The sequence below is a fragment of the Salvelinus alpinus genome, chromosome 28, assembly GCF_045679555.1.
Source record: "Salvelinus alpinus chromosome 28, SLU_Salpinus.1, whole genome shotgun sequence".
NCBI classification, from domain to species: Eukaryota; Metazoa; Chordata; class Actinopteri; order Salmoniformes; family Salmonidae; genus Salvelinus; species Salvelinus alpinus.
In genome coordinates, this window is record NC_092113.1 from 11,792,888 (window position 1) to 11,818,403 (window position 25,516).

A 25,516-nucleotide genomic window follows, 5' to 3' on the forward strand; every position below is an offset into this window, starting at 1 on the left:
GTGCGATAGGGGATACGGGTGGAGAGCTTTGGATTAGACATCAAGGGGGTTGAGGTCAGGTCAGCTTAAGAACAAGTGTATCTTTAATTCTATGTAAAACATGTATCTTCATCAAAGTTTATGATGAGCATTTCTGTTATTTGACGTGGCTCTCTGCAATTTCTCCGGATATTTTGGAGGCATTTCTGAACATGGCGCCAATGTAAACAGAGGTTTTTGGATATAAATATGAACTTAATCGAACAAGACATATATGTATTGTGTAATTTGAAGTCCTATGAGTGTCATCTGATGAAGATCATCAAAGGTTAGCGATTAATTTTATCTCTATTTGTGCTATTTGTGGCTCCTCTCTTTGGCTGGAAATATGGCTGAATTTTTCTTTGAGTTGGTGGTGACCTAACATAATCGTTTGTGGTGCTTTCGCTGAAAAGCCTATTTGAAATCGGACACTTTGGTGGGATTACAAGATTACCTTTAAAATGGTATAAGACACATGTATGTTTGAGGAATTTGAATTATGAGATTTCTGTTGTTTGAATTTGGCGCCCTGCACTTTCACTGTTGTCATATCGATCCCGTTACCGGGATTGCAGCCATAAGGAAGACAGAACGGAAGACATGCAAAGAGGCAGTGAGTTTGAAGGTAAGCCTTTAAAATACATCCACAGGTACACCTCCTATTGACTCAAATGATGTCAATTAGCCTATCAGAAGCTTCTAAAGCCATGATATCATTTTCTGGACCTGTTTAAAGGCACAGTCAACTTAGTTTATGTAAACTTCTGACCCACTGGAATTGTGATACAGTGAATTATAAGTGAAATGTCTGTAAACAATTGTTGGAAAAATTACAAAGTAGAAGTCCTAACCGACTTGCCAAAACTATAGTTTGTTAACAAGAAATGTATTGAGTGGTTGAAAAACAAGTTTTAATGACTCCAACCTAAGTGCATGTAAACTTCCGACTTCAACTGTACCCGATGATCACCTGAAATGACCAGCATACAATACTGACCTGTGGTCGCACAAGAAGATAGCCCCGTAGTCATCACGGTGGCGAATGACTCTTCCAATAGCTTGGTTCACTGCCCTGGACGCCTGCTGTCGATACCAGTTCTGCCCCGACAGGTACTACAGACACACACGGAAAGGCAGAGAAAAACACATATTAACTAGATGTCCAACTTCTTAGTGCATGAACATCTTTGCCAAAAATATGTTTTAAAGTATATGTTTTGTTTTTAGTGAAAAAAAATGTGAATTGACATGAACTTCACTTCTGTAAGGGTACCTATTAGTGAAGCCCTAATAAATCCTGTAATATATCATCAGTCAGACGACCAGCGAAGGGGCTTCCTCCATACCTGCACCCCGGGTGTCTTCTTCCTGCACATCTCGTCCAGGTACTGCATCTTCAGAATGACCCGGGGGTCCATGCGGGGCGGGAACGGGAGGCCAGTGATTATGACCCCTCGGCCATACGTGTCAGCAAAATCCAGCCCCTCGCTGGCCTGGCAGAGGTACAAGGAAACCAATCAAGGCACACAGAAAATACCATGTATGGGCTTAAGATGAATTCAGAGTGATGTCTCCATGCGTTGTCAAAATTGTAGCAACCTTAACCTAATACTTAGCGACCTCGTTAAGAGGTTTGGATATCTTGCCGTGACAGCTGAGGTAGTGGTCAATTTCACTTTGAGTCAAAATGCAATCCGAGATCTACCGCTCAGATTTTTTTTGTATTTTAAACATGACTTAAAAAAACAGAAGCCTATGCAACATTAACAACATTAACCTTTTACAGTTCTAGAACAACGAGGTTTGTGCAGTAGGGTTGGCCCAATAGATTACTGCATATTGGATATGCTTGAATTGACCTGCCAATGTTGTTCTTCTCAGACCATTTCAAAATAATATTTCAAAACTTGAGGTATGATCACACCAGTAATAGATCAGTTGTTGTAGTACTTGTGAAGCACAGCTGAGTGAGCATAAAATTGACGATTGAAAATATATTATCCAAAAAAAAATTCTCCACTGGTCTGACAGTGCTTGAATCTAATGGTCAGTCTCAACGGAGGGAGGTAGAGAGCAGCCCCCTCCCTCCACTGAGACTGAACAAAAAGGGGACAACATCTTCCAACTAATTGTGAAACGAGTCGCACTGCATTATGTCTGCTTTTTTCATTTTCTACATTGGTATCAGAAGTGGGATGGCACCCGTGAGGCCATCAGAGGGCCATGTGAAACTCAGGGACTTGGTATAGAGAGGCGCGGGGAACGCTTCCCCGAAAGAAGGGGTAGTGGATGTGTGACCTCGTCAAGCGGTTTGGATCTCTTGGCGTAACAGCTAAGGTGTTGGGTTGATAGTCACTGGACACGGGTTCAAGTCCCGATCAGCGGTACCCCCCGAATTTGCTACAAGATATTTATGTCAAAAGGCTTAAACAATATTTTTTATAAGGTTTCTGTTCACAAGAAGTAGATTACCCAATGAAATGATTACGACGGGAAACACTCCAGGAACAAATGTAAGTACATTATTTGTTTTAATTCAAACTCAAAACAAAACAGCAGCCAGTGCTTGAGAGGATGCAATGGGCAAAACTGGTTGAAATTAAGTCATAATGAGGTCATACTGTATCAACCAGTTTCTGGTTGTATAGACACCATTTCAAATATATCTCTCTACTGCGAAATGGTTCTCAAACAATGCAGTATTTTTCAGGTATGAGCAATGCCTAGAACTCGGAGGCATGTGTGCAGGTTTTTCCTAATTTTTTTTACACAATACAAACAGACAACGACATCATACCCGCCCAGACAAATTCTCACCCCTATCTCCAGTAACTGCAATTGTCTCTGCTACATCCTCAAATTGCATTACTTTGTTCCTCTCCATCGCACGCGTTCTTTCAATATTGACATAATGAAGTATATGATTTTTTCCATTGTCTTAACGATGGAGAATTGGTTGATTTCCAGTTTAAGTATATATTTTTTTTATAGATAATTGACGAGAACAGTATCGTCCAGCCCATCAGATATCTTACTACACCCCAGTAGCGGTGTTTGGGAAGAAAACGTTTTTCTTTTCTTTTTTATCACTCGGAAAGCAAAGCCAAGGAAGAAAAATAGCCATATTACAACTTATGCATTGTGATAATTGCGTTGTTTGCTCTATAACCTGTTAGTTCATATGCTTTGCCACCGTGACATATAGACCTAAGGCAGAGACAATAAGAAGACAGAGTGGCAGAATAAATTCAACCACACCTGTGTTTCATTATAAAACCGGAGAGCAACATCTGTCCGGTTAAGTCCACAAAGCATATTGCATGTAACAAACAAGTTAGTATTTCAGAAATTTTTGGACTACTAAACTACTATTGATTTAGAGCCATGCAGAGTTAGGCTACCACAAGTCGCAAAGAAAACAGGAGCTGCCTATACTGTTCCAGCTTTAACATTTCAACATAATCAAAATCACCTATGCTTAGTCTAATACAGTGACAACTAAAAGATACCAAAAACAATCCAGTCCAATCAACATAAGCTAAATACATTGGAAAAAGAATAAAACGCAACTTGAAAACTATTTCTAAATATTTTACCGAATTACAGTTCATATAAAGAAATCAGTCAATTGAAATAAATTCCTTAGGCCCTAATCTATGGATTTTACATGACTGGGAATACAGATATGCATGTGTTGGTCACAGACACCTTCAAAATAAGGTAGGGGCGTGGAACAGAAAACCAGTCAGTATCTGGTGTGACCACCATTTGCCTCATGCGGTGCGACATCTCCTTAGATGTCATCAGGCTGTTGATTGTGACCTGTGGAATGTCGTCCCACTCTTCAATGGCTATGTGAAATTGCTGGATATTTGCGGTAACTGGAACACGCTGTCGTACACGTCGATCCAGAGCATCCCAAACATGCTCAACGGGTGACATGTCTGGTGAGTATGCAGGCCATGGAAGAACTGTGACATTTCAGCTTCCAGGAATTGTTTACAGATCTTTCTGACGTGGGGCTGTGCATTATCATGCTGAAACATGTGATGGCGGCGGATGAATGGCACAACAATAGGCCTCCGGATCTCATCACGGTATCTCTGTGCATTCAAATTGCCATCGATAAAATGCAATTGTGTTCATTGACCGTAGCTTATTCCTTTCAATGAAGAGCACACTTCTCCAACGTGCCAGTGGCCATTGAAGGTGAGCATTTGCTCACTGAAGTCCGTTACGACACTGAACTGCAGTATGGTCAAGACCCTGGTCAGAACGACAAGCCCTGAGACGGTTTATAACAGTTTGTGCAGAAATTCTTTGGTTGTGCAAACCCAGTTTCATCAGCTGTCCTGGTGGCTGGTCTCAGACGATCCCGCTGGTGAAGAAGCCGGATGTGGAGATCCTGGGCTGGCATGATTACACGTGATCTGCGGCTGTGAGGAGGGTTGAACGATGTTGGTGGCGGCTTATGGTAGAGAAATTAACATTAAATTCTCTGACAAGAGCTCTGGTAGACATTCCTGAGGTCATCATGCCAATTGCAATGCAACACCTGTGAGGTGTTTGGATTATCTTGGCAAAGCAGAAATGCTCATAAACAGGAATATAAACACATTTTAGAGAAAGAAGCTTTTCGTGCATATGGAAAATGTTTGGGGTATTTTATTTCACCTCATAAAACATGGGACCAACACTTTACATTATTGCATTAATATTTGTGTGTGTTTGGGTGCTTGCAAGTAGAAAAAAACATGTTGACTCACCCTACCTGTAGAGAACCACCAATGGCATCCTCTTCTTTCATGTTGCCAAAATGGTATATGAATCAGTCATAAAGTAGCCTACACTCTTTTAGTTTTTGTTGTCCTAGGCTACCTGGCTTAAATTCTTGCTACCTAGCCTAACTTCCTTTCAGAGGCAACAATAGCCTACTACATTTAGCTACATATTGAACTTCCGGCAAGGGGCACAATGTATGAATTTATGGTTAGATCAGAATCGGCGTAATAATCATTGATTGGCCAGCACGGAGAATTAAATAAAACCACAAGTCCAAACCCCTATCTCCATTCAGGACTAATTTTGGAAAGGGACAATTTTAGCTAGGTAGCCAGCCACCAGAGCTCAGAAGTGAAAATATAATAAAAATTCTGTCAATGACGTTTGGTTTTTGTTGTGATTGGTGTGGAAAAGGCAAATCGAAACTGGCTTCCCTAAACTTTTTTTGGGGTGTGCCAGGACCATTCACAGTTGAGCTCGTTTAGTTCAACGCTGATTGGCTATTATTTAATTTTATTATCAAGGGAGGCCAAATGCTCGCTGGCTTCCATTGCGGCAACAATTTCACTCTTTTTGACCAGACAGAATCAGATAGATGGGCTACACATAAAGAGACAGAGGGGCGCTGTTTCGCTTGCTCGGATGCTTTCTCCTGCGAGATACATTCAGCCTCTTGCGAATTAAAGGGTAAATTATGAAACACAGAGACGAAAGATATAAAATAATGTGTTTATTTTTTTCTTTGAATTGTTTCAGGAAGCCTGGCTTCCCTTGACATCCATGAATGCATGCCACTGATGCACCCTTATATGGAATGTCTTGAAATATGCAGACAAAGATTGAAAGTAAATTTAGATTGTAATACTTCTGACAGTCAACTTTCTAATTCTACACATAACTTTTGGACTTTAAAGCATTCCCAGAAAATGACTCTGTCGTTGTGCTGTAGAATGTGTTAATTTGGTCACGTATAATAGTGTGCTGTTTTTCCAATGAGGCCTGGTGACATTCTGCTTTGCCAAAATCAGGAACTGCTATGTTGACATTAAAAATGAGGTAGCATGCTATGTTTCCCTAACATGACGATGTTAGGTCATGGAGGGTAAACAGTGACCTTTTGGTAGAAGTGATTTACAGTATGTGAGTGGGCGACTATCTTAACCAGTAAGTGCTATAAAGCCATCAGAGCAGAGGAAGTACTTCAGGCAAGGATATGGGGAAGACAGACTGACCATGACAAACAAACAGGTCTTACCTTTCCCCGACAGACCGCAAAGAAGCTGCCCCCTTTAGATTTCGAGTCATTGACTTTGTCATAATAACCATCAATTATCTAGACAAAAGGGAAATGGTATGGGTTAAGTTAGCTTCGCTGTACTAAAGATAGTGCAGGAGAAACATTCCCATGATGACTGTCATTTACTGTTACGGTCACGAAACTGCAGGTAGTGACAGAGTACATGCAGCATTTTAAATGGGAATGTCTGCAGCACTGACCTCCGTGAACATCCCCTTTCCCCTGGGCTCTACAAACATGGGCTTTATGTTTTCAATGCGGTCGGCATGCCCGTTTGCCTGGGAAAAAAGCAGGCATAGAAGAGCATGGTATTATATTAAGTAAGACCAGAGGATTCTCATCACAGGCTCAGCATCAATAAAGAAGCAGGAGGATCCCCTACACACGCAGTGCCTTCGGAAAGCATTCAGACCTTTACTTTTCCCACATTTTGTTACGTTACAGCCTTATTCTAAAATTGGTAAATTGTCCCCCCCCCTCAATCTACTCACAATCGCCCATGACAAAGCAAAAACAGGTTTATTAATGTTTGCTAATTTATTTATTTGAAAAAATGAAATCACAGTCACATAAGTATTCAGACCCTTTACTCAGTACTTTGTTGAAGCACTTTTGGCAGCGATTACAGCATCAAGTCTTCTTGAGTATGACTTTACAAGCTTGGTACATCTGTATTTGGGGAGTGTCTCCCATTCTCCTCTGAAGATCCTCTCAAGCAGTGTCAGGTTGGATGGGAAACGTTGCTGCACAGCTATTTTCAGGTCTCTCCAGAGATGTCCGGGCTCTGGCTGGGCCATTCAAGGACATTCAGATACTTGTCCAGAAGCCACTCCTGCGTTGTCTTGGCTGTGTGCTTAGGGTCGTTGTCCTGTTGGAAGGTGAACCTTCGCCTTCCAACAGTTCTCCCATCTCCACAGAGGAACTCCAGAGCTCTGTCAGAGTGACCATCGGGTTCTTGGTCACCTCCCTGACCAAGGCCCTTCTCACCCGATTGCTCAGTTTGGCCAGGAGGACAGCTCTAGGAAGACTCTTGGTGGTTCCAAACTTCTTCCATTTATGAATGATGAAGGCCACTGTTCTTGAGGTCCTTCAATGGTGCAGACAATTTTTGGTACCCTTCCCCAGATCTGTGCCTCGACACTCGGAGCTCTATGGACAATTCCTTCGACCTCATGGCTTGGTTTTTGCTCTGAAATGTATTTTCAACTGTGGGACAGTATATAGACGTGTGTGCGCGCCTTCCCAAATCATGTACAATCAATTGAATTTACCACAGGTGGATTTCAATCAAGTTGTAGAAACATCTCAAGGATGACCAATGGAAATAGGATGCACCCGAGCTCAATTTCAAGTCTCATAGCAAAGGGTCTGAGTACTTATGTAAATAAGGTATCCGTTTTATTTTTAATAAATTAGCAAAACAATTGTCATTATGGGGTATCGTGTGTAGATTGCTGAGGATTTTTTTATTTAATCAATTTTAGAATAAGGCTGTAACATAACAAATTGTGGAACAAGTCAAGGGGTCTGAATACTTTCCGAAGGCACTGGATAAGGTCTTTAAATTATGATTCATCACACCGCATGTTCTCAGCCGTCTAGGCAACATACACTGCTTTGGATCTGGTCCTATGCCTGCTCCAGCGTTGAATTTCTGCATTACGGTGACGTCATTTTCCAGACCTTGCATCCACGCAGTTACCAACACATGGCAACGACTGTTGCCATGTGTAGGTAACCATAGAAGTGTAAAGTCTGCATCAGCACATACTGTACGCATACAAGGCTACCTCTACATCAGGCCTTGGTTCAATTCAACACAAACTCATTCGCTGCAGGAAATGGATTGATATTCAGATCCTAACCTAAAAAGTACTTTCATAGAAAAAGTTATCAACGTATGGGTGGAATTTCAAAAAAGTTGCTGAATTGAGGGTGTTCAAATGGTGACAACCTCTCTTCTGAGGGATCCCTGAGCTGCACTCACCCTCCAGAACTCCAGAGTCTTGTCCATCACAGGGTAAGAGGGGAAGAACACCAGCAAACCGTGAGGGACAACGCGGCCCAGATTCACTGCAGAAAGAAAAAAGAGAAAGAATGAGAATTTAGGTAATTTAGTAGAATGGGTTGTCTCCAGTATGTTTCTCGAGCCAATGCTCTCTAGCATTAGAGCAATGCCTGGAAGTCTAGTGAAACTACCTTTAACTTCCTTCATACTGGACACAGAGAAACAAATGGTATCCACGAGTTCATCTGACTTAGGTGAAGTAGATAACGGGCATCATTGCTAAAATTCAGTAGTATCCCTTTAATATACCCCTCCCCCGATGACAATTTGCCACTGGAGGTCAATCTCAAGGTCCTTGTATATCTCTGTAATGAGTGATTTTCAAGGTGTTTACACCAATGACATAACATTTAAGGATACACATTACACTAGTAAAAAATATATATTTTAATAGCATTTGTTTTTATTAATCAATACATTAAATACTTTTGTTCACTTTGGACCATTGACATTTTTTTTAAAGATACCTCTAAATCCCCAAAACATCTCACGACAACTCTACACATCACTACTGAGACAAGTCAATTTGATTACCCCAAGTACTTTAAACAATGCACAAATAACATTTTGCAGTATAAAAAGGACTGGCATTATGTTTTAACATTGATGAACACTGCAATATATACAAAAACAGTTATGATGTGTAACTAGTTTCTCTCATGGTTGCAAAGGCAAGATACACAAATGCCACCGCAAATCAAGAACAACGGACAGATATTAATTTGTAGGATATATTCATCTTACCAACAGTGTTCCCTAAAGATGCCATGTTTTCAGGGACAAACCTTTGAAACAAATAGTGAATGTGTGTTAATTAAGCTAAAATTATCATATATACATACAATGCCTTCGGAAAGTATTCAGACCCCTTGACTTTTCCCACATTTTGTTACGTTACAGCCTTATTCTAAAGTGGATAAAAAATAAAATAGTCTACACACAATAATCCATAATGACAAAGCGAAAACAGTTGTTTTTTTGGAAATTGTTGCAAAATTATATAAAAAAACAAAAACAGAAATAGGTTATTTACTTAAGTATTCAGACCGTTTGCTATGAGACTTGAAATTGAGCTCAGGTGCATCCTGTTTCCATTGATCATCCTTGAGATGTTTCTACAACTTGGAGTCCACCTGCAGTAAATTCAATTGATTGGACATGATTTGGAAAGGCACACACGGGTCTATAGATGGTCCCACAGTTGAAAGTGCATGTTAGAGCAAAAATCAAGCCATGAGTTCAAAGGAATTGTCTGGGGAAGGGTATCAAAATATTTCTGTAGCATTGAAGGTCCCCAAGAACACAGTGGTCTCTATCATTCTTAAATGGAAAAAGTTTGGAACCACCAAGACTCTTCCCAGAGCTGGCCGCCTGGCCAAACTGAGCAATCGGGAGAACAGGCCTTGGTCAGGGAGGTGACCAAGAACCCGATGCTCACTCTGACAGAGCTCTAGAGTTCCTCTGTGGAGATGGGACAACCTTCCAGAAGGACAAACATCTCTGCAGCACTCCATGAATCAGGCCTTATTGGTAGAGTGGCCAGATGGAAGTCACTCCTCAGTAAAAAGGCACATGACAGTCCGCTTGGAGTTTGCCAACAGGCACCTAAAGACTCTCAGACCATGAGAAACAAGATTCTCTGGTCTGATGAAACTAAGATTGAACTCTTTGGCCTGAATGCCAAGCTTCACGTCTAGAGAAAACCTGACAGCATCATGCTGTGGGGATGTTTTTCAGCGGCGGGGACTGGGAGACTAGTCAGGATTGAGGCAAAGATGAACGGAGCAAAGTACAGAGATCCTTGATGAAAAGCACTCTGGAGCAGGTTAGGACCTCAGACTGGGGCGAAGGTTCACCTTCCAACAGGACAACAACCCTAAGCACACAGCCAAGACAACGCAGGAGTGGCTTCAGGACAAGTCTCTGAAAGTCCTTGATTGGCCCAGCCAGAGCCTGGACTTGAACCTGATCGAACATCTCTGGAGACCTGAAAATAGCAGTGCAGCAACGCTCCCCATCCAACCTGACAGAGCTTGAGAAGATCTGCAGAGAAGAATGGGAGAAACTTCCCAAATACAGGTGTGCCAAGCTTGTAGCGTCATACCCAAGAAGACTTGATGCTGTAATCGCCGCCAAAAGTGCATCAACAATGTACTGAGTAAAGGGTCTGAATACGTATGTGAATGTGATATTTACGTTTTTATTTTTGATAAATGATCGTACATTTCTAAAAACCTGTTTTTGCTTTGTCATTATGGGGTATTGTGTGTAGATTGAGGAGTGAATTTTTAAATATATTTTAGAAAAAGGCTGTAATGTAACAAAATGTGGGAAAAGTCAAGGGCGTCTGAATAGTTTCCAAAGGCACTGTATAATCACCCCAGAGAGGGTAATCACAGCGGTGGAGGTGCCCACCTGCGGTCAAATGCTGAGCTGAGCTGCACGCTGTCTGGACCGCGGTCAATTATGCTGACAAAGATCTGATCATGCTGAATCACATGGGGGTTCTCCAGGCATACTGGAAAGGGACTGTGGGGGCAAGGGGTCAAGAGAAGAAGTGAAACCCAAAAAAGGAAACCAACGGTCAGTAGAAAACACTAAAAACAGAACTGTCTCTTATGTTATGGACAAGAGCATCTGCTAAATGACAAGACAAGTATGTGATGAACAAAGTTGATGGCTAATTTCCTGTTATAGCTTTTTTCCTCTGTGTGTTTGTATGTACAGTGGGGAGAACAAGTATTTGATACACTGCCGATTTTGCAGGTTTTCCTACTTACAAAGCATGTAGAGGTCTGTAATTTTTATCATAGGTACACTTCAACTATGAGAGACGGAATCTAAAACAAAAATCCAGAAAATCACATTGTATGATTTTTAAGTAATTAATTTGCATTTTATTGCATGACATAAGTATTTGATCACCTACCAACCAGTAAGAATTCCGGCTCTCACAGACCTGTTAGTTTTTCTTTAAGAAGCCCTCCTGTTCTCCACTCATTACCTGTATTAACTGCACCTCTTTGAACTCGTTACCTGTATAAAAGACACCTGTCCACAACCTCAATCAAACAGACTCCAACCTCTCCACAATGGCCAAGACCAGAGAGCTGTGTAAGGATATCAGGGTTAAATTGTAGACCTGCACAAGGCTGGGATGGGCTACAGGACAATAGGCAAGCAGCTTGGTGAGAAGGCAACAACTGTTGGCGCAATTATTAGAAAATGGAAGAAGTTCAAGATGATGGTCAATCACCCTCGGTCTGGGGCTCCATGCAAGATCTCACCTCGTGGGGCATCAATGATCATGAGGAAGGTGAGGGATCAGCCAGAACTACACGGCAGGACCTGGTCAATGACCTGAAGAGAGCTGGGACCACAGTCTCAAAGAAAACCATTAGTAACACACTACGCCGTCATGGATTAAAATCCTGCAGCGCACGCAAGGTCCCCCTGCTCAAGCCAGCGCATGTCCAGGCCCGTCTGAAGTTTGCCAATGACCATCTGGATGATCCAGAGGAGGAATGGGAGAAGGTCATGTGGTCTGTTGAGACAAAAATAGAGCTTTTTGGTCTAAACTCCACTCGCCGTGTTTGGAGGAAGAAGAAGGATGAGTACAACCCCAAGATCACCATCCCAACCGTGAAGCATGGAGGTGGAAACATCATTCTTTGGGGATGCTTTTCTGTAAAGGGGACAGGACGACTGCACCGTATTGAGGGGAGGATGGATGGGGCCATGTATCGCGAGATCTTGGCCAACAACCTCCTTCCCTCAGTAAGAGCATTGAAGATGGGTCGTGGCTGGGTCTTCCAGCATGACAACGACCCGAAACACACAGCCAGGGCAACTAAGGAGTGGCTCCATAAGAAGCATCTCAAGGTCCTGGAGTGGCCTAGCCAGTCTCCAGACCTGAACCCAATAGAAAATCTTTGGAGGGAGCTGAAAGTCCGTATTGCCCAGCGACAGCCCCGAAACCTGAAGGATCTGGAGAAGGTCTGTATGGAGGAGTGGGCCAAAATCCCTGCTGCAGTGTGTGCAAACCTGGTCAAGAACTACAGGAAACGTATGATCTCTGTAATTGCAAACAAAGGTTTCTGTACCAAATATTAAGTTCTGCTTTTCTGATGTATCAAATACTTATGTCATGCAATAAAATGCAAATTAATTACTTAAAAATCATACAATGTGATTTTCTGGATTTTTGTTTTAGATTCCGTCTCTCACAGTTGAAGTGTACCTATGATAAAAATGACAGACCTCTACATGCTTTGTAAGTAGGAAAACCTGCAAAATCGGCAGTGTATCAAATACTTGTTCTCCCCACTGTATGTGTGTGGTTGACAAATGACACACTCACATTTGCATTTCGGAGGTGAACGAGGACAGAGGGGAGAGGGTACCGCTGGTGAGGATGATGCTGCGCACGCCCTGCCTCACCAGCTCCTGCATGCTGAACCCAGGCGAGAAGCACCAGTAACTCAGAACATTTCCTGGAATACACCACCAGAAAACATTACATCACCACTGGTTTCTTAAAATCGTAAAACACCATGGTACATCATTCAACCAGGGAACTCGGTCCAAACATGAGCGCAGATGTCCATAATACACTCTGTCTAGCTCAGTTGCCTGCAGACAGATTTTGGATAGAGAATGGCCAAGCAACACTGCCTCTAGCTAGATCTAAAGTGACCGGTTGATTCAGATTTTCTTCAAGGAGGAGAGCAGTGGACTTCTGTTCTATAATGTACAGGGATCTCAATGTCAACCTGTAGTACAAGGGCCTTTATTCTCAAATCGCCTCAGAGTAGGAGTGCTGATCACTGAGACGCTTGGTACATAAAGCCCCAGGTTCCCCGTCAATATAATCTTATTCATTATGATCTAAAAGGCCAAACTGATCATAAATCAGCACTCCTACACTGACACGCTTTGTGAATACAGACTGAGATCTCAGTGTTCAAAATACATACATGAAACACCCTGTTTCCATTAGATACAGTGCCTTCTAGGGTAGGGCGATGTCTGGCATGATATTGTCCCATCAACCTGTCCAAACATCACTGATACGCAATTGTATCGTCTATGTAGTTATTTATTTTTACCTGGGGCGCGTCGTTGTGTTGCCTAGCAATGCAGTAAACAATCTGTAATGCAGCCTGTGTCATGCACAAACCACCGATGAAAGTCTAATCATTAGACTACAATGTGGAAATCTTACCAATATTGTATTTTCTTGTGTGCAAATTAATAAACATAAATCATATTGTGATATATGGTACCGCTAACTTTGAATGGTGATTTGGAACCCAACGTTGTAGGCCTACAGTGTGACACGAGACCCTTTCAAATGGTGATTTCAGACGATTTCAACTGAGAGCACATGTTCACCATAGAAGACATCACTGGCCAGTCTTCTTGGGAGAGCTAATTAGTGTAATTTGTAGCCTATCCAAATGTGGGTTATTCTTTTTATAGGCGACATACATTTTTTCTTCCCGGTTATTGAAAGTGCTGCTGTGAGAACTTATGTAACACCTGTTGCGCAATTCAGGGATATGAATAAACACTTCCACAATCATATAAATATCTGTTTAGAAGTTTAACTTGTACATGTAACGTTTACTGCAAACTTTATTTAATACAATTTGTATTTAGTGTAGGGCTATATTATTGGCTGTTGGTTTGCAAGGATTTTCCTGCAGCACACAACTTGTTTTTCATAAAGCTTTGGTCAGGTGGAAGCCAGAAACTTATAAGGTTTGTCTAAACTTCCCATTCAATTATTCTATATTGCAATTGTTGGTTGTCTCGCTCGCTCTCATTACCATATCATGTTTTTATTCACAAACATAACTTTCTAAGATAAAACTCTGTTACTGGCCTCCTAGATCCATTTTAAAGTTAATCATGAAAAATATGCTTAGACCAACATGTCACATTCAAATAAAATGGCGATTGGGACAAAAATGGGAAATTAAGCTTTGAAAAAAAACAAGCCAGATTAAAAAGGAGTGTCTGCTACAAAAGGCCCATGATCATCCGACATTGGAGGTGAGCGAGATAAATGTCATCTGACATTTTGCACAGCTTTTGGCACTCTCCGCTCCATCTACATACATTGTAGGCCTACTCTTACATTATGTTAATAGTAGGCTAAGTCTTTCATTTGCCATTGAAAAAGGCAATGGCAAATGGGAATAGGAAGGTGAATTGGCGTGTCCCCGGCTGTGAGGTCACTATTGTGCACTGCTCGACTCCAGCGGTGCCAGTCATGTACAAATAGGTTAAAATATCGTAGATAAAAAATATAAATATATAAAAACTATCGTCTGTTACATCACAATGTCGTTACCATCAACGGTGTGTCTCAAAGGGTTGGCCGATATTATATCGTAATATCGCCCAATGCCAGTGCCTTCAGAAAGTATTCATACCCGTTGAATTATTCAACATTTTGTTGTGTTACAGCCTGCTTTCAAAATGGATTGAATGGAGAGAGAAACATTCTCACCCATCTACACACAATACCCCATAATGACAAAGGGAAAACATGTTTTTAGAAATGTTAGAAACATTTATTTTAAATGAAATCCTTTGTAGAAGCACCTTTGGCGGCGATTACAGCTTTAAGTCATCTTGTATGTGTACGTCTGTATCAGCTTTGCACAACTGGATTGGGGGACTTTCTCCCAATCTTTCTTGCAGATTTTCTCAAGCTCGGTTAAATTAGATGGGGAGCGGTGGTGAACAGCAATCTTCAAGTCTTCCCACAGATTTTCAATGGGACTCAAGTCTGGGCTTTTCAATGGGACTCAAGTCTGGGCTTTGGCTGGGCCACTCAAGGAGATTCACATTCTTGTTCTGAATCTTCGCTCCAGTCTAAGGTTGTTTGCACTCTGAAGCAGGTTCTCATCAAGGATTTGCCTGTATTTGATTCCATTCATTGTTCCCTCTATCCTTACCAGTCTCCCAGTCCCTGTCTCTAAAAAGCATCCCCATAGCATGATACTGCCACCACCATGCTTCACGGTTGGGATGGTATTAGACGGGTGTTGAGCTGTGCCTGGTTTTCTCCAGACAAAGTGCTTTGCATTCAGGCCAAAAGAGTAACATTTCTCTAATCAGAGACTTGTCCTTTTGGCAGGTTCTCCCATCTCAGCCAAATAACTTTTGTAGTTCTGTCATTGGGTTCTTGGTCACCTCCCTGACCAAGGTCCTTCTTGGCCGGTTGGTCAGTTTGGTTGGATGGCCAGCTCTAGGCAGAGTCTGGGTAGATCCATATTTTTTTCCATTTCCCAATGGAACTGTACGCTTGGAAACTTTCAACACTCTAGAAATGATTTATTCCCTTCCCCAGATATATGACTCAGCACAATTCTCTCTCGGAGACCTATGAACAGTTCCTTGGAGTTCATGGTATAGTTTCTGCTCTGACATGCACTGTCAACTGTGGGACCTTATAAAGACATGTGTGTTTCTTTCAAAATCATGTCCAAATAATTGAATTTGCCACAGGTGGACTCCCAAGTTGTAGTGACATCAAGGATGATCAAAGGAAATTGGATGCACCTGAGCTCAATTTGCAAAAAGGTGTGAATACCTATGTAAATGTAGTATTTCTCCATTTCATTTTCAATAAATTAGCTAATTAATATGTTTTCACTGTGTCGTTATGTGTAGATGGGTTTTTATATTTTATCCATTTCGAATTCAGGCTGTAACGAAATGTGGAATAAGTCAAGGGGTATGAATACTTTCTGAATGCACTGTAAATCATGATTGGAGGCTACCAATCAAAAGTTACAATGGAGTCCTCAAGAGGCCACCTCACAGAGATGGATCTCTAATTCAGCACTGCTTAGTGCTATACACTGTAGTCCTACGGAGTATTAACCCATTTGTCTAGGCAACTTGAGATCAGTGTTCATAGTGTTACTGTTAGAGCAGTTCATGAAAAAGCCTATGTTTATTATTTTGAAAAATAAAAAAGGATATGTATATAAAAATACTTATCTTTATGTTTTAAGAATATTTTGTTATAATGAAGGAAATATCTACCTGTGGTGGTCGGTACCGTTTAAGATGAGGGAGGACAATTATTATCACATTTTTTTTATGAGCATGACCTTATTTCTAGTACAGCATATCATTCATATTCCATTCACCCAGCTCAATGTAACATCGATATGTTTGGGCTACTACATGAGACTCAAATTTTCCCTATAGTCATCATGAGGTTGCTACAACCTAGCCTATGAATGAAAGTTTACAATGTAGGTGCACAGGTTGAGAGAAACATTTTAGTAATCAAGGTGACTGCCTTGCACACTCTTGCTGATCTAGGTTGTAATCATTAGTCCAATCATTAGAGTTTCTATTGGACAAATTCTGGTATGTTTATGGCCGTTTCGTTCTGTTTTCTTCCGTTTAAGAAATGTTTTTCTACAGAATCGGCGGAATGAATACACCCCTGATCACATGCAAACACAGCTCACTTTCATTGCAGCCAGATACAAACAGCATGATCACTTTGCTCATTGCAATTCCTTCTCACATCTACACGCTATCCTCCTCTCTCACATTTTCCCTTCACTTGTGGACTTCAGTGCACAACACATTAGCTGTCTGTGACCAGGAAAAAAAAAAACATTCCAAGTCAAACCTTCCTATCATAACTGCTACACAGCCTACATCGTTGTCACCATATTAGCTAGCTAACGTCATAGTTAGCATAGCTAATAGAACTGACGCATTAGTAAACCCACTACACTCATGCAGTAGAGTGTACAGTCCGCAAACAGTTTAGCATTTACACCGGTGGGCCTGTGGCAATAAATTAAGAAAACCAAAAGCTCAGCTTGACTTAGAAGAATTTCAGTTTTGGATAGCCATAGCCAGGTAGCTAACATAACATCTCTCTCTGAGCCGGGTGTTTGTGTAGGCTAAACTAGCTAGCTGCATTCGCTAAGTAAGTGAAAAAATAAATCTCTCTTCTCCATTTTTGAAGAAATGTATTTGTTCAACAAAGACTGACATACTGTTACCTTGTTTTTTGGAGGAAGATGAAGACCACACATCAGTATTTTGTTTTTTCTTATGATGGCTGGTGTCTTTATGGATATGGACCTGTGACAGATGATATGTGCCAAAACAGTATTAAAACCATGGTTCAAATTTACAATTCTGATTGGCATTTGTATTTCCAGATACAGATGTGAGTGACTGCAGTGCCTATTACACACCTTAAATTTAGTGGTGCTGGATTGCATGTTGAGCGGCATGTTTGCACCTTTGTTGCCCTCTTGTGTATCAACGCAGAACACCAGCTAGTGAGATAAAAGAGAAAGAACATGATACAGTATTCACATCGGACATACATTGATAGACTTAAAGCAAGGACATTGTTCCTGTTCCAATGCTTTGCATTTTGCTTTATTTCAACCACATCTCCCTTCTCTAATCCCTCTATATCATCCCCCTCTTCTTTCTTTCCCTGATCCTGTTTCTGTACTTCCCTCTGTCCCATCTGTAGGACAGGAAAGCCTCTGAAAATCATTAGGCCTGAGAAGTGCTCAACATCTTTCAATTCCAATGCATTGTTTTTACATCTGCACATTTAGTGTAAAAATGTTATTAAAAATAAATACATGAAAGGAAGAAAAAAAAACAACGCTTTAAAAGTGCACCAAACCTGAATTATGTCCGCCAATTTCTGTAATCCAGTTGTGTTCATGAATATGCCTGGTTCTGTTAATTGAAATAAACACTTATAGTATCACCGCCATCACTATGTTCAGACACTCAGCATTCGAATGACAATGTAAGGTACAGTACTAGAAAAGGGCAGTGAAAAGTGAAAGCAAATAATGGAAGGCGTAACTTAAATCCTAAGACTACAATGACTCAGGACTTCAGACAAGTGGACATATAACAGCCCAATAATAACATTTGAGAATTTTCATTGAATTAGCTTTCAAAATGTTATTTTAGATTTGAACTTGATATCACATCAGAATGGCTGAATAAAGGGTAAGCCATATGAACAGAGAGACTCACTTCCAGCCAGATATCCAGTGATCTGCTCCAGGGCTTCAAAGATGGGTGTCCTTGTGTCGAATGTGAGGTGAGCCTTCTGGAACAACTCGTAGATGAAGCTGAGAGGGATGATTTAAAAGTGTACAGAATGTGGATGAGCGCTTCTACAGTGCCTTCAGAAAGTATTCATACCCCTTGACTTATTCAACATTTTGTTGTGTTACAGCCTGAATTCTAAATGGATTAAAACAATACAAATCCTCAATCTACACCCAATAACCCATAATGACAAAGTGAAAACATGCTTTTTGAAATGTTTGCAAATTTATTGAAAAAGAAATAGAGAAATATCTCATTTACATAAGTATTCACACCCCTGAGTCAATACATGATAGAATCCCCTTTGGCAGAGATTTCAGCTGTGAGTCTTTCTGGGTAAGTCTCTAAGAGCTTTGCACAACTGGATTGTACAATATTTGCACATTCATCAAGCTCTGCTAAGTTGGTTGTTGAGAATTGCTAGACACCCATTTCCAAGTCTTGCCATAGAATTCTGCTTGAACATAAGTCAAAACTGTAACTAGGCCACTCAGGAACATTCAATGTCGTCTTGGTAAGCAACTCCAGTGTATATTTGGCTTTGTGTTTTAGGTTTTTGTGCTGCTGAAAGCTGATTTTGTCTCCCAGAGTCTATTGGAAAGCACAATGAACCAGGTTTTCCTCCAGGATTTTGCCTGCGCTTAGGTCTACACGTTGTATTCAAGACATAATGTTAATTTCTTTGCCACATTTTTTGAAGTTTTACTTTAGTGCCTTATTGCAAACAGGATGCATGTTTTAGAATATTCTGTTCATATTCTGTTGTTATTTTCACTCTGTTATTTAGCTAGCTTGTGGAGTAACTACAATGTTGATCCATCCTCAGTTTTCTATCACAGCCATTAAACTCTAATTGTTTTAAAGTCACCATTGGCTCATGGTGAAATCACTGGGTAGTTTCCTTCATTCCGGCAAATTAGTTATGAAGGACGCCTGTATCTTTGTAGTGACAGTGTATTGATACACCATCCAGTGTGATTAATAACTTCGCCATGCTCAAAGGGTTATTCAATGTCTCCCCCCCCCCCCCCCCCCATCTACCAATAGGTGCCCTTCTTTGCGAGGCATTTGTGGTTGAATCTGTGCTTAACATTCACTGCTCGACTGAGGGAACTCACAGATAATTGTTCAGTGCATTCAGAAAGTTCAGACCCCTTGACTTTTTCCACTTTGTTACGTTACAACCTTATTCTAAAAGGTGTGCCTTTCCAAATCATGTCCAATCAATTGAATTTACCACAGGTGGACTCCAATCAAGTTGTAGAAACATCTCAAGGATTATCAATGGAAACAGGATGCAAGTGAGGTCAATTTCGAGTCTCATAGCAATGGGTCTGAATACTTATGTAAATATGGTATTTGTTTTTTAATGTTAATACATTTACAAACATTTATATTTGTTTAATCCATTATAGAATAAGGCTGTAATGTAACAAAATGTGAAAAAGTCAATGGGTCTGAATACTTTCCGAAGGCACTGTAATCTCTACATAATCTCTCAGTGCCAGTCAAAAGTTTGGACACACCTACTCATGCAAGGGTTTTTGTTCTTTTTTACTATTTTCTACATTGTAGAATAATATTGAAGACATTAAAACTATGAAATAACACATATGGAATCATGTAGTAACCAAAAGTGTTAAATCAAAATATATTCTATATTTGAGATTCTTCAATGTAGCCACCCTTTGCCTTGATGACAGCTTTGCACAGTCTTGGCACTGTCGGAATAGTTACTTCTGTTTTTAATATATTCGCAAACATTTCTAAAAACCTGTTTTCGCTTTGCCATTATGGGGTAGTGTGTGTAGATGGATTAAATAAAAACATTCTCTCATCAGTTTTAGAATAAGACTAACGTATCAAAATGTGGAAAAAGTCAAGGGGTTGGAATACTTTCCCAATGCACTGTATTTAGGCTTGCTACAAAAAAAGGAGGGTTGAATACTTATTGACTCAAGACATTTCACCTTTTCATTTTTAACAAAATTCCACTTTGACATTATGGGGTGTAGGCCAGTTACATAATCTCTCAATTTAATCAATTTTAAATTCAGCCTGTAATACAACAAAATATGGAAAAAGTGAAGGGTTGTGAAAATCTTCTGACGGCACTGTAAATGCAAGCACGATGCTTTGAAGGGCATTACAAAAAAAATACACTAATGTGCATGAAGTGTAAAATGTGCTTTACCCTTCATTATCTTTGGAGATGACAGCAGTAACCAAATGCATAGCCTGTCAAGTGCTTTTGCAATGGTGCTATGAGGTGAGTTCCAAAATAAATGCACTGACTTTATCCTTAATTCTCTTTTGGGTGGTGATGACAGCCATAAGCAAAAACATCTCAATATTAATATCACGTATACCCTCTGTAAAACCCAGAAGCACACACCTTCCAGGTTTGGTGATCCCCTTGTCCGGCACGTCGTAAGAATCAATGGCCGCCTCCAGATCCAGAAGTATCTCTGCAAAACAATTTATGTAAGAAGGGAGTTGTGCAGTGCAATCTCTCAGATATTACACATTTAAACCATTGGACACATTCATTGGTGAAATCCCATGCTTCTTAAAGCAGCAATCAGCAGTAGAAACAATAACAAAGCAGTCTCCCTCACCCTGGTTTGGTAAAAGGGATGGGGCTGGAGAAATGTAACCACTCTCAAATGCATAGGGCTATAGATGCAAGATGCCATCCATATCAAAATGGTAGTTTTAACCATGTGTTGAAGCTATATAGGGGGCGGCTTGTTCTTCCCCGAGCTGACAAGGCACAAATCTGTCATTCTGCCCCTGAACAAAGGTAGTTTACCCACTGTTCCCCGGTAGGCCGTCATTGTAAATAAGAATTTGTTCTTAACTGACTTGCCTAGATAAATAAAGGTTAAATTAAAAAATATATATAGTTCTTGTTTAAAATGTTCTTTGTTTACAAACATTGGCATAAAACAAGCTTATATTTTGGGTTCTGATGGGGTACGACTAAGCTCATGAGGCATTTATAAGTTAAATTCTTCATGAATCATTGGGTACATATAATTCATTTATAAGTCCAAAAATGGATGTAGCAACTGCTGATTGGTCCTTTTAAAGATAGGAGTGTATGATGGTTGCATGACAAACATTAGGATAAAATAACTTACGTTTTATTTTAGCAATGGTGGTTATGTCCAATTTCAAACCTGGAATGAAAGAATTGTTATAGGTGGCACTTTCAAATAAAAAATATAAAAAACTGTTTCCGTTTCAAATTGAACAATGTAGTAAAATTGTCATAACAATACAATTCACACGTTACTCAATCAATGGAACCAGGAGGACACTACTTCAAAGATCTCTGGAATCATGAACGCTTGTTCTTACAATGAGTTTCCAAATTGTGTAGACAATAATTATTCTGACCCCCGTTTATGGATTCCATATTGAAGTCCTCCGAGACGTCTCCTCGCCCGGCCTCTTTGGCCTGCTCCGCTAGCAGCTTGTCCACAGCATCGATGGCTGATGCCAGGTCGTAGGGCGTGAGGTCAAAGGATGTGGACTCCTCACACATCTTCTCCTGTGGGCATTTTCAGTGGTCAGAGCAGTCAAAGGCAAAATTTACAGTGGTTCATGTTCATAAGGGTAAACAACGGAAACAGTTTCCTTTGTTTTGCAAACGAAAAGGAGTACTTTTTTTCCAAAACATCCAGGTAGTCCATCCCCGTTTGTCAGTTTTCTTCCGTTTAGTGCCTAATGGATATTTTCCTGTTCATGAGTTTTGCACAAAGTGCTAAATACCTGAAAAATGGTCTCGTAATACCTGGTAATGGTTGAACCGTAATCCGCCATGCTCAAACCTTTCTTAATGGAGGAATATATTAGGATGTTGGTGAATCATTTCTGCAGATCCTCTCAAGCTCTGTCAGGTTGGATGGGGAACGTCGCTTCACAGCTATTTTCAGGTCTCTCCAGAGATTTTAGATCGGGTTCAAGTCCGGGCTCTGGCTGGGCCACTCAAGGACATTCAGAGATTGGTCCCGAAGCCACTCCTGCAGCCGAAGCCACGTCTTGGCTGTGTGCTAACGGTCGTTGTCCTGTTGGAAGGCGAACTTTCGTCCCAGTCTGAGGTCCTGAGCGCTCTGGAGCAGGTTTTCATCAAGGACCTCTCTGTACTTTGCTCCCTTCATCTTTCTCTCGATCCTGACTAGTCGCCCAGTCCCTGTCGTTAAAAAACATGGTGCCAGTCGTCCTCCAGACATGACGCTTGGCATTTAGAAACCAATCTTGTTTTCATCAGAACAGAGAATCTTGTTTCTCATGGTCTGAGAGTCCTTTAGGTGCCTTTTGGCAAACTCCAAGCGAGCTGTCATGTGTCTTTTACTGAGGAGTGGCTTCCGTCTGGCCACTCCACAATAAAGGCCTTATTGGTGGAGAGCTGCAGAGATTGTTGTCCTTCTGGAAGGTTCTCCCATCTTCACAGAGGAACTCTGGAGCTCTGTCAGGTTGACCATCGGGTTCTTGGTTACCTCCCTGACCAAGGCCCGTTCTCCCTCGATTGCTCAATTTGGCTGGGTGGTCAGCACTAGGAAGAGTCTTGGTGGTTCCAAACTTCTTCCATTTAAGAATGATAGAGGCCACTGTTACTGGGGACCTTCAATGCTGCAGACATTTTTTGATACACAATCCTGTCTCGGAGCTCTACAGACAATTCCTTTGACCTCATGGCTTGGTTATTGCTCGGACATGCACTGTCAACTTTGGGACGGTATATAGACAGGTTTGGGCCTTTCCAAATCATGTCCAATCAATTGAATTTACCATAGGTGGACTCCAATCAAGTTGTAGAAACATCTCAATGATGATCAATCAAAGTCTCAAAGCAAAAGGGTCTGAATACTTATGTAAATTCGTTTTTTAAATGTATTTTATAAATTGGCAACAATTTTTTAAAAAAAACTGTTTTCGCTTAGTCATTATGGGTTATTGTGTGTTGATTGATGAGGAAAATGTTTTATTTAATACATTTTAGAATAAGGCTGTAACGTAACAAAATGTGGAAAAAGTGAAGGGGTCTGAATACTTTCCGAATGCACTGTATAGTACTGCAGTGGGCAATCAGAGTTGGGAGACTGAAGAGACAACAGCCAGCCACTTGGCAGCCTTCCAGATTGTTCTCAAAGTTGTAATAACTCCAAACTCCTGGACAAGCAAACCAGTTTTGCCTGAAATTAAAATGGAGACATAAGAAATAAATCAACTTGGCTGGTTCTCGTTTTTTCTTCCGACCTATAAAATGGATTGAAGTTGGGACTTTGGGGGACTAAGGGTGGCAGTGTCGACACACTATGGATGCAGATCTCGATTATTTGCCTTAGTCATGCTCGTGCTCTGCAGTTTCTATTTGTCTGGCAGTCATTTAATGGCTGCTCTTTAGTTTCACAAAAGCAGACTACAGCTACTGCCGATGATGCCTTACTGAAATAAATATTGCTCAATTCTCTATCCACACAGTCAAAAACAATAGTTGTAAAGGAAAGCCAACAGTGTGAAGATGGCTATAAAGATAATGGACATTTTTCTCACAGGGGGAGAAGCCAATCAGGGCCACGTTCAGTAGGCAAACATTGTGGATAGAAATGTACTATTTATGACAAATATGCCTCTCTGACTCTATTCATGACCATGTACCACAATGTTATAGTGCTGTGCGACGTTTGTTCTTGGTAGTTGGTTTTGGAGCATATGACTGCCGGGTTATTATTGCAAAGTCAGGGGCTCCTATTAGTGCCAGGAGGCTGGGCGCCAACAGCCTTGCGTGACTTGCACATCGTCTCCCCATGTTCTATTCCGTCCCCCACTCCGATCTGGTTGTGGTCTAAAAAGGCAGGCAGGGAGGGTGTACACTGACTGCAGTGCGGTGTGTGTGATCAGGCAGATTGCGTAACACCCAGAGGAGAGCAGGTTGTTCTCAGGCTCTCTCACGGAAGGCTGCCACACTGGCTCTGGCTGGAGTGGGTTTAATAGGACACACCAGGATAGTGTTGTTCAGTAGGGAGAAAAGGTTGTAAAAAGGCAAGGTACTACCTGAATTTGTCCAGTAATATTGTTTTGATTTTCATGTTTTACAGTGTGCTTTAGTGAACACGACCCTGAAGGTAGAGGATAGAAAATAACTGGGATAAAACAGATAAGTATTCAAATATCCTCAAATAAAAAAATGGTACATTCTGTACTGTTGACTCATGAAACATTTGATCTCAAATCCAAAATGCTGGAGTAAAGAGACAATTTAAAAGATTTAGCTTTACTTTCCAAATAAATACATAGGGGAGTGTATATTGATGAAATGTGTGGGTGGTATTTTTTGCAACTTGCAGATTTACTTATATTTTTTGCAGAACTGTGTGCACACGTTGCAATGTACCCCCATCAACATCCTCTTATTAAAAATGTATCTTCCTATTGTGCCCCGATGAAGGCATTTAGCCAAAAAAGTGCTTTGGATAATTGACTACCTTAAATATTGTATTAACATTTTCCTTTAAGAAAGGCTGAATGCTTTATATCTTCGTGGAACTTAGATGTTTCAAAATGGTGGTGGGTGAAGAAGGGGATCATCAATTATCAATGACCCCCATTGCACATGAATAAACCAAGGAGACCTGCAGTCCAACTTACCACGTTATGCGCTTCGTCGAAAATGACCACTGCCCCTTTCAACTCGATGTTGTGCGCCCTGCGACTCTGTCAAGCAATGAGGAAGAAATGTAAAATGAATTGTGAAAAGAGCACAATTTTGTGAAAATCTACTTTTAAAGCCAATATGTATTCTATATGCATCCATGTCATGACTAAAGCATGCTAATATAGCAGTCTAAAATAAGCCTGACAGGGGTTTAATGGCTAGCACATGAGAAACATCTGCTGTAAGTAAGATTGACCAAGTACCTAAAAGCAGCACGTACAGACCCTTTCAAGGCAGGCATGACACAGCAGTTTCTCCAAAGCTTACATTTGTACTAGAGGTCGACCGATTAATCGGAATGGCCGACTAATCGGGGCCGATTTCAAGTTTTCATAACAATCGGAAATCGGTATTTTTGGGCGCCGATTTATTTATTTTTTTACACCTTTATTTAATCTTTATTTAACTAGGCAAGTCAGTTAAGAACACATTCTTATTTTCAATGACGGCCTAGGAACGTTCTGCCTCGTTCAGGGGCAGAAAG

General features: G+C 40.9%; 1 protein-coding gene across 4 annotated transcripts in view; it reads right to left on the bottom strand.

Annotated features, from left to right (window-relative positions):
• The window catches only part of rtel1 (regulator of telomere elongation helicase 1), a 61,899-nt gene that overhangs the window by 30,794 nt on the left and 5,589 nt on the right, over window positions 1-25,516 (bottom strand). For 3 of the 4 annotated variants that reach the window (XM_071371631.1, XM_071371629.1, XM_071371632.1), the window contains exons 8-23: window positions 24,966-25,031; window positions 21,711-21,864; window positions 21,452-21,490; window positions 20,704-20,776; window positions 18,231-18,328; window positions 17,866-17,921; window positions 17,417-17,500; window positions 17,219-17,300; window positions 12,529-12,661; window positions 10,584-10,697; window positions 8,913-8,953; window positions 8,088-8,173; window positions 6,301-6,378; window positions 6,059-6,136; window positions 1,368-1,514; window positions 1,019-1,134 (exon numbers count right to left, since the gene is read on the bottom strand). In XM_071371631.1, the coding sequence (XP_071227732.1) occupies window positions 1,019-1,134; window positions 1,368-1,514; window positions 6,059-6,136; window positions 6,301-6,378; window positions 8,088-8,173; window positions 8,913-8,953; window positions 10,584-10,697; window positions 12,529-12,661; window positions 17,219-17,300; window positions 17,417-17,500; window positions 17,866-17,921; window positions 18,231-18,328; window positions 20,704-20,776; window positions 21,452-21,490; window positions 21,711-21,864; window positions 24,966-25,031 (1,445 nt within the window). The remainder of the gene's footprint in view (window positions 1-1,018; window positions 1,135-1,367; window positions 1,515-6,058; window positions 6,137-6,300; window positions 6,379-8,087; window positions 8,174-8,912; window positions 8,954-10,583; window positions 10,698-12,528; window positions 12,662-17,218; window positions 17,301-17,416; window positions 17,501-17,865; window positions 17,922-18,230; window positions 18,329-20,703; window positions 20,777-21,451; window positions 21,491-21,710; window positions 21,865-24,965; window positions 25,032-25,516) is intronic. The other variant, XM_071371630.1, reaches the window with a different exon arrangement.